This window comes from Arvicola amphibius, chromosome 1 (genome assembly GCF_903992535.2).
Source record: "Arvicola amphibius chromosome 1, mArvAmp1.2, whole genome shotgun sequence".
Taxonomy (NCBI): Eukaryota; Metazoa; Chordata; class Mammalia; order Rodentia; family Cricetidae; genus Arvicola; species Arvicola amphibius.
In genome coordinates this window covers 122801108-122815144 of record NC_052047.1, presented here as the reverse complement: position 1 = coordinate 122815144, position 14037 = coordinate 122801108, and the positions used below count along the sequence as shown (strand labels likewise).

Here is a 14037-nt window from a genome sequence, read left to right as displayed (position 1 = left end):
AGGAAATCTGGTTTACACTGTAAAATGCAACATCAAATGATTTTAAGCTTTGGCCATATCCTATGATTATTATAAAAGACTTGTCTTTGAACTTTATCCACAGTTCTTATTACTTGATATTTATATGTTCTGATAATATCACTTTAAAAAGATTATTTTTTACTTATGTGTACATGTGTATATCTGTGTGTGCACATGAGTGCAGATGCCTGTGGGGGCCAAATGAAGGTGTTGGATCCCCTGAAGCTAGAGTTACAAAGCAATTGTGAGCCACCTGATACAGGTGCTGGGTACTGAACTTGGGTCTTTCACAGAACAGCAAGTGTTCATAACCACTGAGCCATCTTTCCAGCTCCACCATTTTACTTTTAAAAAGAACACTGGTGGATTACTTTATCATTACAGAATTTCCTTCTATCAACTGATGAATGGGTAAATAAAAAGTAGTTTACTGCTATAATGGAATATTACTTAATAACCACAAGTATTTTAAAAGTTCAATATTGATGAACTTTGAAAATATGCATGAAAACGCCAATCACAAAATTCCACACATCTAAAGTATCCAGAACCTGCAACTCTCTCGGCAGAAAACTAGTGGCTCCTTTGGACAGAATGTTCAGGATGATGGCTAAGAGGGATGAACATGCTTTTTAGGATAATGAAAGCACTCTAAAATTGATGTGGTAATACTGGTACACCACTCTGTGAATAAACTAAAACCACTGACTTGTATACACAAATTGAGTAAACTTTATGATGTAAATTGTACCTAAGTAAAGTTGTCGGAAAAGATTCTATTGGAGAAAGACTCAAAAGACTGATGTGAAAATATTATTGGTGCTCTCTACAGCAGAGAACACATCATGAGAACATATCTTGAGAGCTTCTGCTCTATTGGTGATAGACCTTGTTTCTCTCAACAAGTCCCCATGGGACTGACAGGGTAAGTAAGTTCTGAGTAAGCTGGCTTCAGCAATAACATCACAGAGCTGTTTCATGCCAGATGTCTGTGAACACTGGAGTTATTGCTGGCTTTGCTACTATTACTCAATAATAATTTCCCCGTACTTAATCAGTGAGTCTGCTTAGGTAGATGTATTTTTGATGGAGGAGAGTTATCTGTCTATGTTACTTTCATTGGTTTATTAATAAAGAAAACTGCCTTGGCCCTTTAAGAGAACAGAAAATTAGGTAGGCGGAGTAGACAGAACAGAATGCTGGGTGCAGGAGTGGGGAGACGCTTCAGGCATTCACCATAGTGAGTCTCCATGCTTCTTCTCTCCGAGATGGACGAGATGGACGCAGGTTAAGATCTCTCCTGGTAAGCCACACCTCGTGGTGTTACACGGATTACTAAATATGGGTTAAAGGAAGATGTGAGAATTAACCAATAAGAGGCTACAGATAATGGGCCAGGCAGTGTTTAAAAGAATACAGTTTCCATGTAATTATTTTGGGCAAAGCTAGCCGGGTGGCAGGACGCAGCCCCGCCACTCGCTTCATTCTACATATTTTAACGGTTTTAACGGGTGTATAGGCCAGGACCAACATGTGGACGTTGCACCTGTCTCAGAGAACTGCCCACTATGCCAGTTAAGATGAGACTTAACTGCTTCCTTTGGGGAAGATGGCAGGAACCAAGGGAAATGATACCTCTTTTCCCAAGCCTCTCCATCCCCCAAATATCTCCCAGTCTGTAGACTTGAAAAAAAAGGAAATATATCCTCATGAAACATTGGACGTTTTCTGAGCATAAACAGGCAAGTTTCTATCCATGAAAGACAGGGGCAGCAGGGAGAGCAGGGAGAAGGGATTGATTGACAATCTGTTAGTATAAGAGACAAAACCAGGCATATGCAGCCCAGGCTGTTGCCTGAGAAAACACCTCAGTTTTTCCCCTCTGCAGGTCCTACAGGCACAGGTTTCCACTCTGCTTAGGACTAAAGAGGTAAGTCTACATCTGGGGTCCAGTAACAGGAACGTACTCATCTCCAAATAAGAGTCTCCAATATCCTCTTTATAAGCACTAACATCACATTTTAGTTCCTAATTATCTCCCCCTCGATAAATTTAAAATAGGAACAGGGATAAATCTGGTGGTCATGTTGGCACATGCCTTGCAATCCCAGTGACCAGGATGCAGAGGCAGGGCAGTGGGCTGATCTGCCTGGGCTACACAGAGAATGTGATAATTTTATCAGCTTGACCAGTTCTAGAAACAGCCAAGGGACACATCTTAGGGCTGGTCTGTGACTGTATTTCCAGAAAGGATAGATGCTCCTCAGAGAAGGTGATACCTGGAGGGCAGCCCACATCAGGACACACCAGATCAGAGGAAAGCAGCGCTGCCTGCCTGCCTGGCTTCTTTCCACAGTCTGTCCTGCTGCTGCTGCCACCTTGGGCATCCAAGCCTTGGGCCTTTCAGGCCACTAGAGTCAGTCTGGGCTGCTGAGGCATCTAGTCCTGGACCAAGCAGCTTCTCAGCCTCTCCAGCACACAGACGGCAACTGAAGAACACCCAGTCCTGTTGGCTGTAGGCCAGCCTAGGACATCTTCTCTTCTAATATACACACAGCACTGGTTCTGTCCTGTCAGAGAGCCTTCATTCAAACAATGAACTCAGGACCAGTGGACCCTGTCTCAAAAAACAGAAGAGTAGCAGGGATGAGGATGTCAATGTCTGAGTTCCCTCTTCAAACACCAACATCCATCAGAACAGAAAGAAGAATGCAAACACGCTCAGGAGCAAACGCAGTAGCCTTTCCTTACATGCCCACTGGAGAGACTTTGGTTAGATGGAGGGGAGAAGCTCCAGCAACCTTCACAGGAAACAGTAGGTCAGTCTGTTTAGGGAGATACCGAAACTCCTGCTGTCGAGAGATGACACCCCCAGACAGGAATCAACAAAAAGTATGCTTCTTTAGGAATCAACAAAAAGTATGCTTCTTTAGGAATCAACAAAAAGTATGCTTCTTTAGGAATCAACAAAAAGTATGCTTCTTTAGGAATCAACAAAAAGTATGCTTCTTTAGGAATCAACAAAAAGTATGCTTCTTTAGGGACCAAAGGAAAGAGTGACAGTGAGGTTAAGAAATGTCTATGGAGCCAGGTGGCGGCGGTGCTTGCCTTTAATTCCAGAACTCAGGAGATAGAGGCAGGTGGATCTCTGTAAGTTCGAAGCCAGCCTGGTCTACAGAGAGAGTTCTAGGACAGGCTCAAAATTACACAGAGAAACCCTGTCTCGGAAAAAAAAAAAAAAAAAAAAAAAAAAAAAAAAAAAAAAAAAAAAACAAATCTAAAACCATTTGAAGACTGAAACTCAAATCTGCCTCTTTCCTATTCTGTAATCTGGCAGAAATTTGAATCTCTAAAGAATTTAATTTAAATTAAACCTCATTTAAGACAAATGAGAACTGTAGGTAATATCTGAAGGAAGAGATTCCTTCCCCGTACTCAAACTTGACCTCCTGCATACTGGGCAAGTGCACTACCACAACCTCTATACCACAGCCCCAGCAAAGTTTTCTTAAAAGGAACCCTGGTCACAATGACACGCACATGCCACATACAATGATGAAAAACAGGGGAACGTGGAGACAACAATTCCACACCTGCCAGATACATGAAGCCAAAGGGATCAAAGCAAGCAGTCCTCGTCTCTGGGCTTCAGATACCACACAGCACTACATAAGCAACACCATTGTTGATGCTGAGTCCACTAGCCTGCAGGAATCTGCCCTCCACAGAACAGAGTATGTAACTGTGTCACTATACCCACCCAGCATTAAATGTTCCTGGGTGTACTAATGGCCACTGCCAAGGGTCCTTCTTAAAGTGCCTTCCCCAGGCACTTTCCCTTGCAAACAGTTTCATTATATTTGGAGAAGCCACAGCTATCAGAAGAAATGCAGGAAAGGTTCTCACAGCTAGGTAGAAATACGCACAATGTACCCTTTCTGTGTTGGACTAGTACACAGAAACTTAAAACTCAGCCAAAGTGTGGTTCCCAGTCTGGTAACCCAGCTTATCAGCTGGGGTAGTTGTGTGACAGACACTGCAGAGCACCAAGGTTAGAGCATGGGGATGAGAAATGGAGCGAGAGGAACACTACAGAGTGATGGAGCAAACACAAAACAAGACGGTATGGTACTCTTGATACTTACTATTTCCAAGAACATCTAATGAAGTCATTTCCCACAGAAAAAGTTTAAAGATGAGTGCAAAACAGCAATACGAATGTTAAGCACCACTTTTGTTTGTTTGGTTTTGGTTTTCAATACAAGGTTTCTCTCTGTAGCCCTTGCTGTCATAGAATTCTCTATGTAGATTAAGGTGGTCTTGAACTCATAGAGATCTGCCTGTCTCTGCCTCCTGAGTGCTGGGATTAATGCATTTGCCATCACTAGAAGCCAAGCAGGTGGCCAATGTCCTTGTTTCACAGAGAAGGAAGCAGATATGGAGAGGCTACAGGACTTGATCTAATGCCACAATGCCAGGAAATCGATCTGAATCCTGAGCTTTCCTTAGGTCACTACAGTGGTTTTCAAACTACACTGTCCAGATCACCTTAGTTCCAAGAGTTCTGCTGGAGATGTATTTTTTTTTAAAATCATTTAAAATTTGTAATAAGATGGCTGGAGAGAAGGCACAGCAGTTAAGAGCACTGGCTGCTCTTCCAAATGACCCTGATCTGATTCCCAGTACCCACATGGTGGCTCACAATCCTCTGTTCCTTCACTCTCAGGACAACCTCTTCTGGCATCACCCGGTACCAGGCATGCACACAGTACACAGACATACATGTAGGCAAAACACCCACAGACATAAGATAAAATAAATGTTGAAAGAGATTGTTATAAAACACCACAATCAAAATGTATATAGACTAAATATAATACATTGAAGGGAAATTGCTAATTTTTTGCTACCAAGGGAAGTCATTCTAGTGGAGACCATGGAGTGAGACCAGTCCTACCAGCCCACATCCTTTATTTAATTTTTGAGGGCTGCTTTTAAGTTTAAGACAACATCTGTCTGCTCAGGTAAAACTGTTTACTGAGCATCCAAATGAATACCCAGCTGAAGAGCGCCTTATCAGAGAGGACACTGAACAGAGGAGGACTCCAGTCCATTCGCCCCACCCCCAGCTGCCCACAGAACCCGGGGGCTCGGGCACCCCAGGCAGGTGCTTAACAAGAACCTGCAATCCATCTTTAGTTTTTAACTTTTAGGGGATCTATTTCTTGACCCCCTTAAGGTAAGAACTAGAGGAATTGTGAAACCTTTTCCTATCGTCTCTTATTAGTCCTCTTTCTGCCACAGAATATTTAACTGAAGGATACCCTGGTATTGAGGGAAATTATTAGGTGGACAAAAATCATCTCTAAAGTGTAACACTTCATTTCGACACAGACCCTCACAGACACGCTGGGTCTTATGTCCACCATCCCCAGCCACCACACTCTGCTGCAGCAACCATTCCCACTTTGGTCGTCAGTTTCATCATGGCCACAATTCTACTGATCATGTACCACCTGCTGCTTGGCTGACCAGTCCATCAGCTTTTTCCTTCACCTTTAATGTTTACTGTGAAATATCATACACAGTTACTTGGTCAATACCCTCAACACCTCAGCTGCTTTGTTTCTCTCTCTCTCTCTCTCTCTCTCTCTCTCTCTCTCTCTCTCTCTCTCTCTCTCTCTCTCTCTCTCTCTCTCTCTCTCTGCGAATACGAAAACCTCCAAACTTGGTAAGGCATCTATTCGATTTTATTTTGATTTTATTTTGAAAACATCATTTTGATGTTTTCTTATTCCCAAGGGTATTCAGAAAATTCACTACCTAAGCCACACCAGTCTCAAAGCAGCTGGCCACGACAAGAGGCCAGCGGGGCAGCAAGGTTGTCACACTGTCCACGCCTAACCAGACGTCCACAGAGCTTCGGTGCTGCCTGCCTGTCCTCCCATCTGGCATGCTCTCCGCAGCTATTTCCTTCTCTTCAAGCATTTTCTACTCTCTCCAAACTTTGGACTCCTGCCTTTGCCGACTCGCGGCCGAAGACTTTACCTCCGAATGGGAAGCCACCGCACTCATTCCGCTCTTGCTTTCTGTTGCGTGTGCGTGGCCTCTGCAACAGCATCCAGGACCGCCGCACCACTGCCGCTCTCTCTCTTATATAACGTATAGTAACAGCTCCCTTCCCGAGTCTGTCTCGCTCACCGGCAGTCCATCCACCACCCACAGGGATTCCACCTAAAAATCTCTTTTCAATAAGGATCTCCCTACTCAACAGTGTGACCCTTTGCTCCTAAGTATCTAAAGCCCCAAAGAAAAGTCTTAACAAAGGAATCACTACACATACGTTTAGAGGAAAAAAAAAAAAAGCTGGTAATGAACTGAATGTCACACATACTGCTGAAAAAAAAAAAACTGTCTGGAGTCAGCAGCACTTTCAGAAACAGCCCACAGGTATTACCAAATTCCACATGATTCCAAAACTCCCTTTCTACCCATTACAATTAAGAGCGCTGTTGAATTCTTTAGTGTTATTTTATAACCAGCTAATCTGACGGGATGACTTTGTGATGCCAGGTCTAGATTAGGAAGGTGAGGGAGGAGGAAGCAACAAATGTCCCAGCTACAGCCTTTTTTTTTTTTTTTTTTTTTTTTTTTTTTTTTTTTTTTTTGAGCTAAAAATACTGCTGGATAAACTGAGAACCCTAAGTGACAGTTACTAAGTTGACAGCATGGCGATACATTTTATAACAAGCCCTGTGAAGGAGCCCTGACATTCCCGCTCCTCGTTCCCTTCACCTGCACTGAACAAACAGTTCAAAAACAAGACGGTTCCTTAATTCTGAGCGGCTCTCCTAATAACTGTTTACGTTAATTAAAGGTTTGGTCTCGCAGGTGGGGGGGGGGGGGTGTGAGAGAAGGCAAAGAGGGCTGGAGCCGAGAACCCTGCCAGCGCATTCACCTGGGATACCCTTCGGAAAGATGCCCGCCTCTTTCTGGAGGGCACCCCCACACACGCCCCCGCCTCCAGCTCCAGTGTTCCAGCAGGCAGTGCCTCTGGGGCTGTCTGCGACTCGAATGCGTTATTTAATTTTCTAACTACTATTAAGATAGCTCCAGCGTGTGTGTGCGTGTGTGTGTGGTGTGTGTCGTGTGTGTGTGTGTGCGCGCGCGCGCGTGTGCGTGAGATACGCTGGAATGAAAGATGCTCCATAAAATGAAGTTTATTATTAGTATTAGTATAGCTCCCGGGCCTAAAATAAAGCAAAGATTAAAACCACATACACTTCAGAGCGGAAGGGGGGAGCCACAGCTAAGCAGTCTCCGCCCGCCCCCACCCTGGCGCCGACCTTTAACCCTCGGGACCGCCGACCCGGGGGACGGCCGCCCTCCCGGCCCGCGCAAGCCGCTCACCCGCCGACTCCCCGGTGTTGATCCAGTCCGGGTTGGCGATACTGGCGATGGCGAAGATATCGGCGGCCAGAAAGAGACATCCTGAGATGATGGTCAGTTTATCCATCGCCCCGCCCCGCTCCCCCCACCCCCCACCGCAGGGCAGGCCGCGGCTTCACGCCTCGCGCCCCATGGGCCGCTGGGCCCCGGGGGTCCCCGCGCCGCCACCCTCGGCCCTCGGCCCGCGCCGCGCGCTCGCGCCCTCCGCGCCGGGACCCGCAGCCGCCGCCCGCCCCGGAACTGCTCGGCCTGCCCGCCCCTCACCCGGAAGCGAAACCGCGCGCCGGCCGGCGGCGCCCAGGACTGCTCTGCGGAGTCTTCCTGAGGGGGCGTCGGCTCAGCCCGGCGCTGTGGGCGGCTGTGGGCTCAGTGGTGGTTCGAGACAGAGGCCACTGAGATCCTAAAGATTTGTCCTGCGAGGTTCAGGTGCAGACTGTTCCAGAGTCAGGAAACAGGCACTGGGGAGAGAGAAAGCGGAAAGATTGTCGTGTTCAGGGACCTGCTAAATGGCCCGTGGGACTAGAGTGGTTTGAGGAAAGGTAGACAGAGGCCAGAGGTGGGATTCGGGAGGGCACGCGCCCGTAAATCCCAACCCTGAGGAAGCCGAAACTGGAGAGCCATCAGTCCTATGGCAGCCTGGGCTAAATAGTGAGATCCTGTCTTTAAATTCTCTAACCAGCCAAATGTGTGGTGTTTGGATTTTGTTCCAGACGCAACGTGAAGGAACGGGAGGGTTTTCGGCAAGGAGAGTGGCGTGACTTCAGTTTGTGAAGATCTGTCGTGTAAATAGATTACAGTGGGTGAGGGGCAGTGAATGTGGAGACAGCAGAAGTGTCCGGGTAGTCTAAGACAGAATTGCGGCTTTTAGCTAGAGTAGTCAAGATAGAGAAAAATGGGCGGCCAGCAGTGGGTGTTTTGCAGAGGGGAGGACTTGGTGATAACGGAAGGAGAAGAACCTAAAGTGCTTCTTAGTTTTTGCCAGCCAGAGGTTTATTAATACTATTTACAGAGTGAGGTGTGGGGAGAGCCTTCGATTGGGTACATAAACAGGAAACGGTAATATAAATTGTTACAATAACAGAGGATTTGTCTATGATTTTGCTATGCCCCGGAGGTTTCTTTCCACCAGGGCTCTCTGCTAAATCACCATTAACCTTGGCTTTAGATCCATCTCTTTCTCAGCACCGCATAGAGCAAGTGGAGATGATTTTTCTTCTTATGTGCCACCTAAGCTGTCTCTAGAAAGACCTAGAAGGGTGACATCTGATTCTATTTTTGGAGTGCCTACATGTCCACAAAACTCAGCAGGTTTCAAATTCCACCAAATCCAGCATTCTTGCAGAAATGTGCCTCTATGATATCTGTGCACATTGGGGAGAAAGCGGTTGGGGAGAAAGGGTCGTTTAAGACTTTGCAGCCCTAACATTGGTCTCTTGGGGTCAAGTAATTTTTTTAATTACATAATGTATTTTTCCTCTGCCATAGATACTAATATAACTAATTCATATGTTTGGGGAATCCAGATAGAATGCATACCAGTTTACTGCAATGGCTCTTCACTTTCATTTTAAGTACTGGGCAAGTTTGAAGGAGTCATAGTTTTGGCCTCTTATCTGCTCTTTTGATTGCCCAGGATAAAAGAATAATAATGATACAGTGATGAATTCACTATCCACTGATGTTCATAACTGGCCAGGGTTGAGTGTCGGGACAGTTTGCAGCTGTTATGACTCCAGCTCAGTGGGACGAGGCTGCCTTAATTATGGTGTTTAAAAGATACAAGTCTAGGGCTGGAGAGACGGCTCAGTGGTTAAGAGCATTGCCTGCTCTTCCAAAGGTCCTAAGTTCAATTCCCGGCAACCACATGGTGGCTCACAACCATCTGTAATGGGGTATGGTGCCCTCTTCTGGCCTACATGTAGACATATACAGACAGAATATTGTATATATAATAAATAAATAAATATTTTTTTAAAAAGATACAAGTCTAAACTCTTCATTTTACTTTAACAGTATTTTCCAGAACTTCTTGGTGTGTATTCCTCCATCCAAGATTCTAGACCACAGATTAAAGTGTGTGTGTCAGAAGGATTAAAACATCTTTCCTATCAGCTAGTGGCTGTATATCATTGTAGGTATCAGTGATATGCCTGATCTCTTCCTGCCAACTAGGATGGGGGTGTGGCTATAAGGACCCGAATGCGATGTTCACGGAATTTCCCCTCTCTTCCATTTTAGTACCGTACTGTGTTCTTGTTTTCCAATAGCGCTGATAGTTCAGAGTTCTATGCCTCTGAAGTTTATAGGGCAAAGCAGTTCCCTTTCCTGCAGCTCTATCTGGATTTTAATAGAAGCAAACCTGAGGTCCTTTGGAGGGAGGGTGAGGTAGAGCAAAAAGGATGCAGAAATACCTTCTAATCCCAGCTCCGCTGCTGACTTGAACTTAAAAGAATCCATGTCCTTTCTTTGGGCCTTTTTCTCCCCCCTCCCCCAACAGACTCTTCATGATAGAAATATCCCATCACTCACCTGAACAGAACAGCTGGGATCTTTCTACTCAGACGTGAGCCACCATGCTCTTTACGGCAGAAACTCCTTGGGGACCCAGAAGATCATAGAGGGCCCCAGGAGGGATCTATGCAGGCAGCTTGAAGACATAAATAGCCACAATGTGGCTGTTAAAGGGCTGTGAATACGGTGTGCTTTATTGTGATGGATGGCAGGACTCAGCCCAGAAGAGGCTGAATCTGGATGGGACTTCAGGGAACACTGGGAGACATTGGGCCATTACTCTGTGCTTGAAGGAGTATCTTTGCTCTGATGGGATAACGAGCACGCTTTCTCTCTGGGGGCCAAGAGTGTGGTAGATAGGTTGCATATGTGTACCTGGGATTCTTAGGGTTAGAGAAAGAAATGTCAAACCTAGAGGTGAGGGAGGATCTTATTATATACCCATGGCTCAAAGAGCAGTTTGTCTTGTAGGTTGGTTCTCTTGGAACTGCCTCTGAGATGAAAAGTTATTGATCGGCCGGGCGATGGTGGCACACGCCTTTAATGCCAGCACTCGGGAGGCAGAGGCAGGCGGATCTCTGTGAGTTCGAGACCAGCCTGGTCTACAAGAGCTAGTTCCAGGACAGGCTCCAAAGCCACAGAGAAACCCTGTCTCGAAAAAAAAAAAAAAAAAAAAAAAAAAAAAAACAAAACAAAAAAACAAAAAAAAGAAAAGTTATTGATCGGTGGTGTGTAGGAAGTTTATAGGAAGCTCTTTTAGGAAGTTTATAGGAAGCTCCTGTGAGGGGAAGAGGAAGTGGAATTGGGCAGAAATCAGCGGCAGGCACAGGAGGCTTTGGCAAACTGAAAGAGTCTCAAGCTAAGGTGGGTATTTAGTTCTGTCAGGACAAAGTGATGAAGTCTTCTAGTATTGACCAGGCATGAGGTGCCACCCTAGGGAGTGGGTGTAGCCTTGGGGAAGGCAGACCACTCAGCCAAGAATATTAGCAGAGGGTTTGGGGAGATGGCTCAGGTGGTAAAGTGCTTACTGTGCAAGCGTGAGGACTTTCTTAGAACCCACTGAGCCCAGGCACACCACCTGCGACCCCCCTGCTGGGGGACGTGGAGCCAGGAGGGTTCCTGGGACTTGTTGACCAGATAGTCTAGCCAAATTGATGAGCTCTAGATCCAGTGAGAGACCCTGTTTGGCTTTTGTGGTTTTGTTTCTGTTTTGTTTTTAAAAGGTGGTGAGTGGCACTCCCTCTGTCATGCACATGCAAGTAAACATGCACAAATACCCTTAAAAGACACATAGCTGAGATCAGTCAATCTACAGCCATCCCCATAGCCGAGAACCAGTGCCCACTGTGAGGGGCACCTGAGCTGTGCAGACCAGCATTTGCTCCACAGGTGCATTTTGCAATATATTCTGTAATCATAAAGTGTTTTTGTTTTTTTGATACTTGAGACAGGGTTTCTCTGTAAAGCTCTGGCTGTCTTGGAACTCAGTCTGGAACACTAGACCAGGCTGGGCTTGCATGCAGAGATCCACCTGACTCTCTGCCTTCTGAGTGCTGGGATTAAAGGGATGCACCACCACTGCCTGCCTTCTGATGGGATCTTATATAACCCAGGCTGGTATGGAATTCAGACCTCGAATTTTACTTTGTAGACCAGGCTAGTTTCAAACTCAGAGAGATCCACCTGCCTCTGCCTCTTGAGTACTGGAATTAAAGATACATACCCACATACCAAACTAAGATAAGTTTTGCAAAGTATATACAAGGCTAGGTTTAGGGGCACATGCCTGCAATCCTTGTCTATGTCAGGCTGAGGCAGGAGGACTATGAGTTCTAAGACCAGCCTGGGTCACCTAGAGAGACTGTCTCAAAAAAGAAACAAGAAGCTTATCATTTCTTTTTATGGCTTAGTTCTCAGTTTTGATTTGCTTCTTTTAAGGTCTGAGAGCAGCTCCCACAGGACCATGGTGGCCCTCTTATGGGGGGCACTGCTATCTTGAGACAAAACTAATCCTTCATCATTTTCCTCTCGTACCCACAATTCCTCTTATCTCTTGTCAGAACCTCTGATGTGACTTATGTGTTGTGGTGACTTAGACCCTCATTACCCCAAATGTTTGTGGCTATGCACTTGCTACATTTGCCCATTTACTGTGAGAAACAGGATAGGAGAGTACTGTGGCAGGATGGATTAGCTGAGTGCCAAGCATTGCCCCCACCCTCCGTCAGTGCAGCAGTCTGCGGCTTTTCTGGAGGTTGCTATTGTTGACAGCTCCTGGCCCGAGGGCTGTTTTATCATGTGTTCATGATCCAGGTCAGTACATTTTCTTCCTCTGTTACTCCATCCCATTTATAAGAAAACATTTTGCATTCTAGGGCTTCCCTGTGCCCGAGACTGCCCAAGTTCTCCTCCTAACGATTGGTCCTCCTTCCACTGGGTGGTTCAGCTCCAGAATCCCTTCTTAGCAGCTATGCTATCTCGAGCACTGGGTGCTGTGGGTTGGCTTCTCTAGAGGAGGTTGAGTTATTAAAGAATGCTTTCGGGCTCCATATCTCTGGGTGGAGAAAAAGAAACAGGACTGCACAGAGGGTCAGGTTATAGGGCAGCCATGGCAGGGCCACAGCTAGGCTTGCTGGGAGCTCTGGGATAACCTTGCACTGGCCACTCCCTGTTAGCTGCTCTAGGGATGTGGGATCCTGGGCAAAGCACTCTCCAAAGCAGCAGTATGAGCTGGAGAGGTCAGGGAGGATGGTCAAGTTATTTAGCTTTGCAAGGAAGTCTACACAGTAGACTTGAGACTTTGTGTCGCACATTCCTTCTAGACAGTGTGCCCTTGGCATCTACTTGGAAGAAACTTTTCCCACCAAGAAGGCTAATTGCATCATCCCACATTTGCCCATTATTCTCCGACTGGCAGGAAAGTGGGGGTAGAGGATGCATGTTGTGATTAAGTACCCTTAGCACCTGAGTAGATTCCAGCCAGACTGAAAGAGGCAGCCTGTCTCTCCTATGACACATGCAGCAGGAGGTAGGTACCCTTGGCACAAAACTCTAGAAGATGGGCTCTAGTCAATGTAAATCTGTCCTGGTGTATTGTTTGGCCAGAGCTAGAGAAACAGAAGACTAGACTGAGACCTTTCCAGGTTCACCCTAAAAATCTTGGCACAGCCTGGCTTTCAGTAGGCACTGCTTGCTGTTTGTTAAAGGGTGGGATGCCCTGCGGCAAGGGGATTGCTTTTTCTCTTGTAAGAGTGGCAACCCACTTTATTATAGTATTTTCTCTTCTAGAATTTATTTTTCATAATTTATAGTTTCCTAAAATTCTCCCCTCCATCTGTGATAAAAATACAAGTTCTGGCCCTGCAGTGGTGGCTCACATCTTTAATCCCAGCACTCAGGAGGCAGATGCAGGTGGATCTCTGAGTTGGAACCCAGCCATGTCTATAGAGTGAGTTCCTGGACAGCCAGGGATACACAGAGAAACCCTGTTTGGGGAAAGTGTGTGTGTGTGTGTGTGTGCACGTATGTGTCACGTGTTTGTGTGTGCACGTATATGTTTGTGTGTGCACGTATGTGTGTGCACATGTTTGTGTGTGCACGTATGTGTTTGTGTGTTTCAAGAGGGTGAAGTCAATGTTTGTCTCATATACTCTCATGTCCTCAGCATCCCCAGAAGCCACAGACTGCCTTCCAGTGAATTTTTGTTGTATGAGTGAATGTGACGGGGAGGAAGGATTATTTCAGGAAGACGAAGGAGCAATAATCATTTTCTAATAGTGACTCATTGTTTTGGGGCCATCCTTGGCCCTTTCCCGTCTAAAACAGGCTTGAGTAAAGTGCACTGGCAAGGCAGTTAGCGTTGTTGATGTAACAATACTTTAATGCCACTATTTAGGGAATTCTGGGATGGTCTATGGTCCCCCGGTGATGTTGCTGCTCACATTTGGAGGCCCTCTCCCCTCTATGCTCTTGCTCTGGCCCCAGTGTTTTCCCACCAATGAATGAAGAACCTTGAGTGAAGCGGCACTCTGCTCGTTCCTGCAGAAATTTCCTCCC

At 46.1% G+C, this 14037-nt stretch overlaps 1 protein-coding gene across 1 annotated transcript in view; it reads right to left on the bottom strand.

Annotated features, from left to right (window-relative positions):
* Positions 1-7550, bottom strand: part of Mosmo (modulator of smoothened) — a 61386-nt gene extending 53836 nt beyond the window's left edge. Inside the window, exon 1 of the mRNA XM_038310846.1 lies at positions 7432-7550. Coding sequence (XP_038166774.1) covers positions 7432-7537 — 106 coding nt within the window. The 5' untranslated portion in view covers positions 7538-7550. The remainder of the gene's footprint in view (positions 1-7431) is intronic.
* Positions 7551-14037: the final 6487 nt, after the last annotated feature.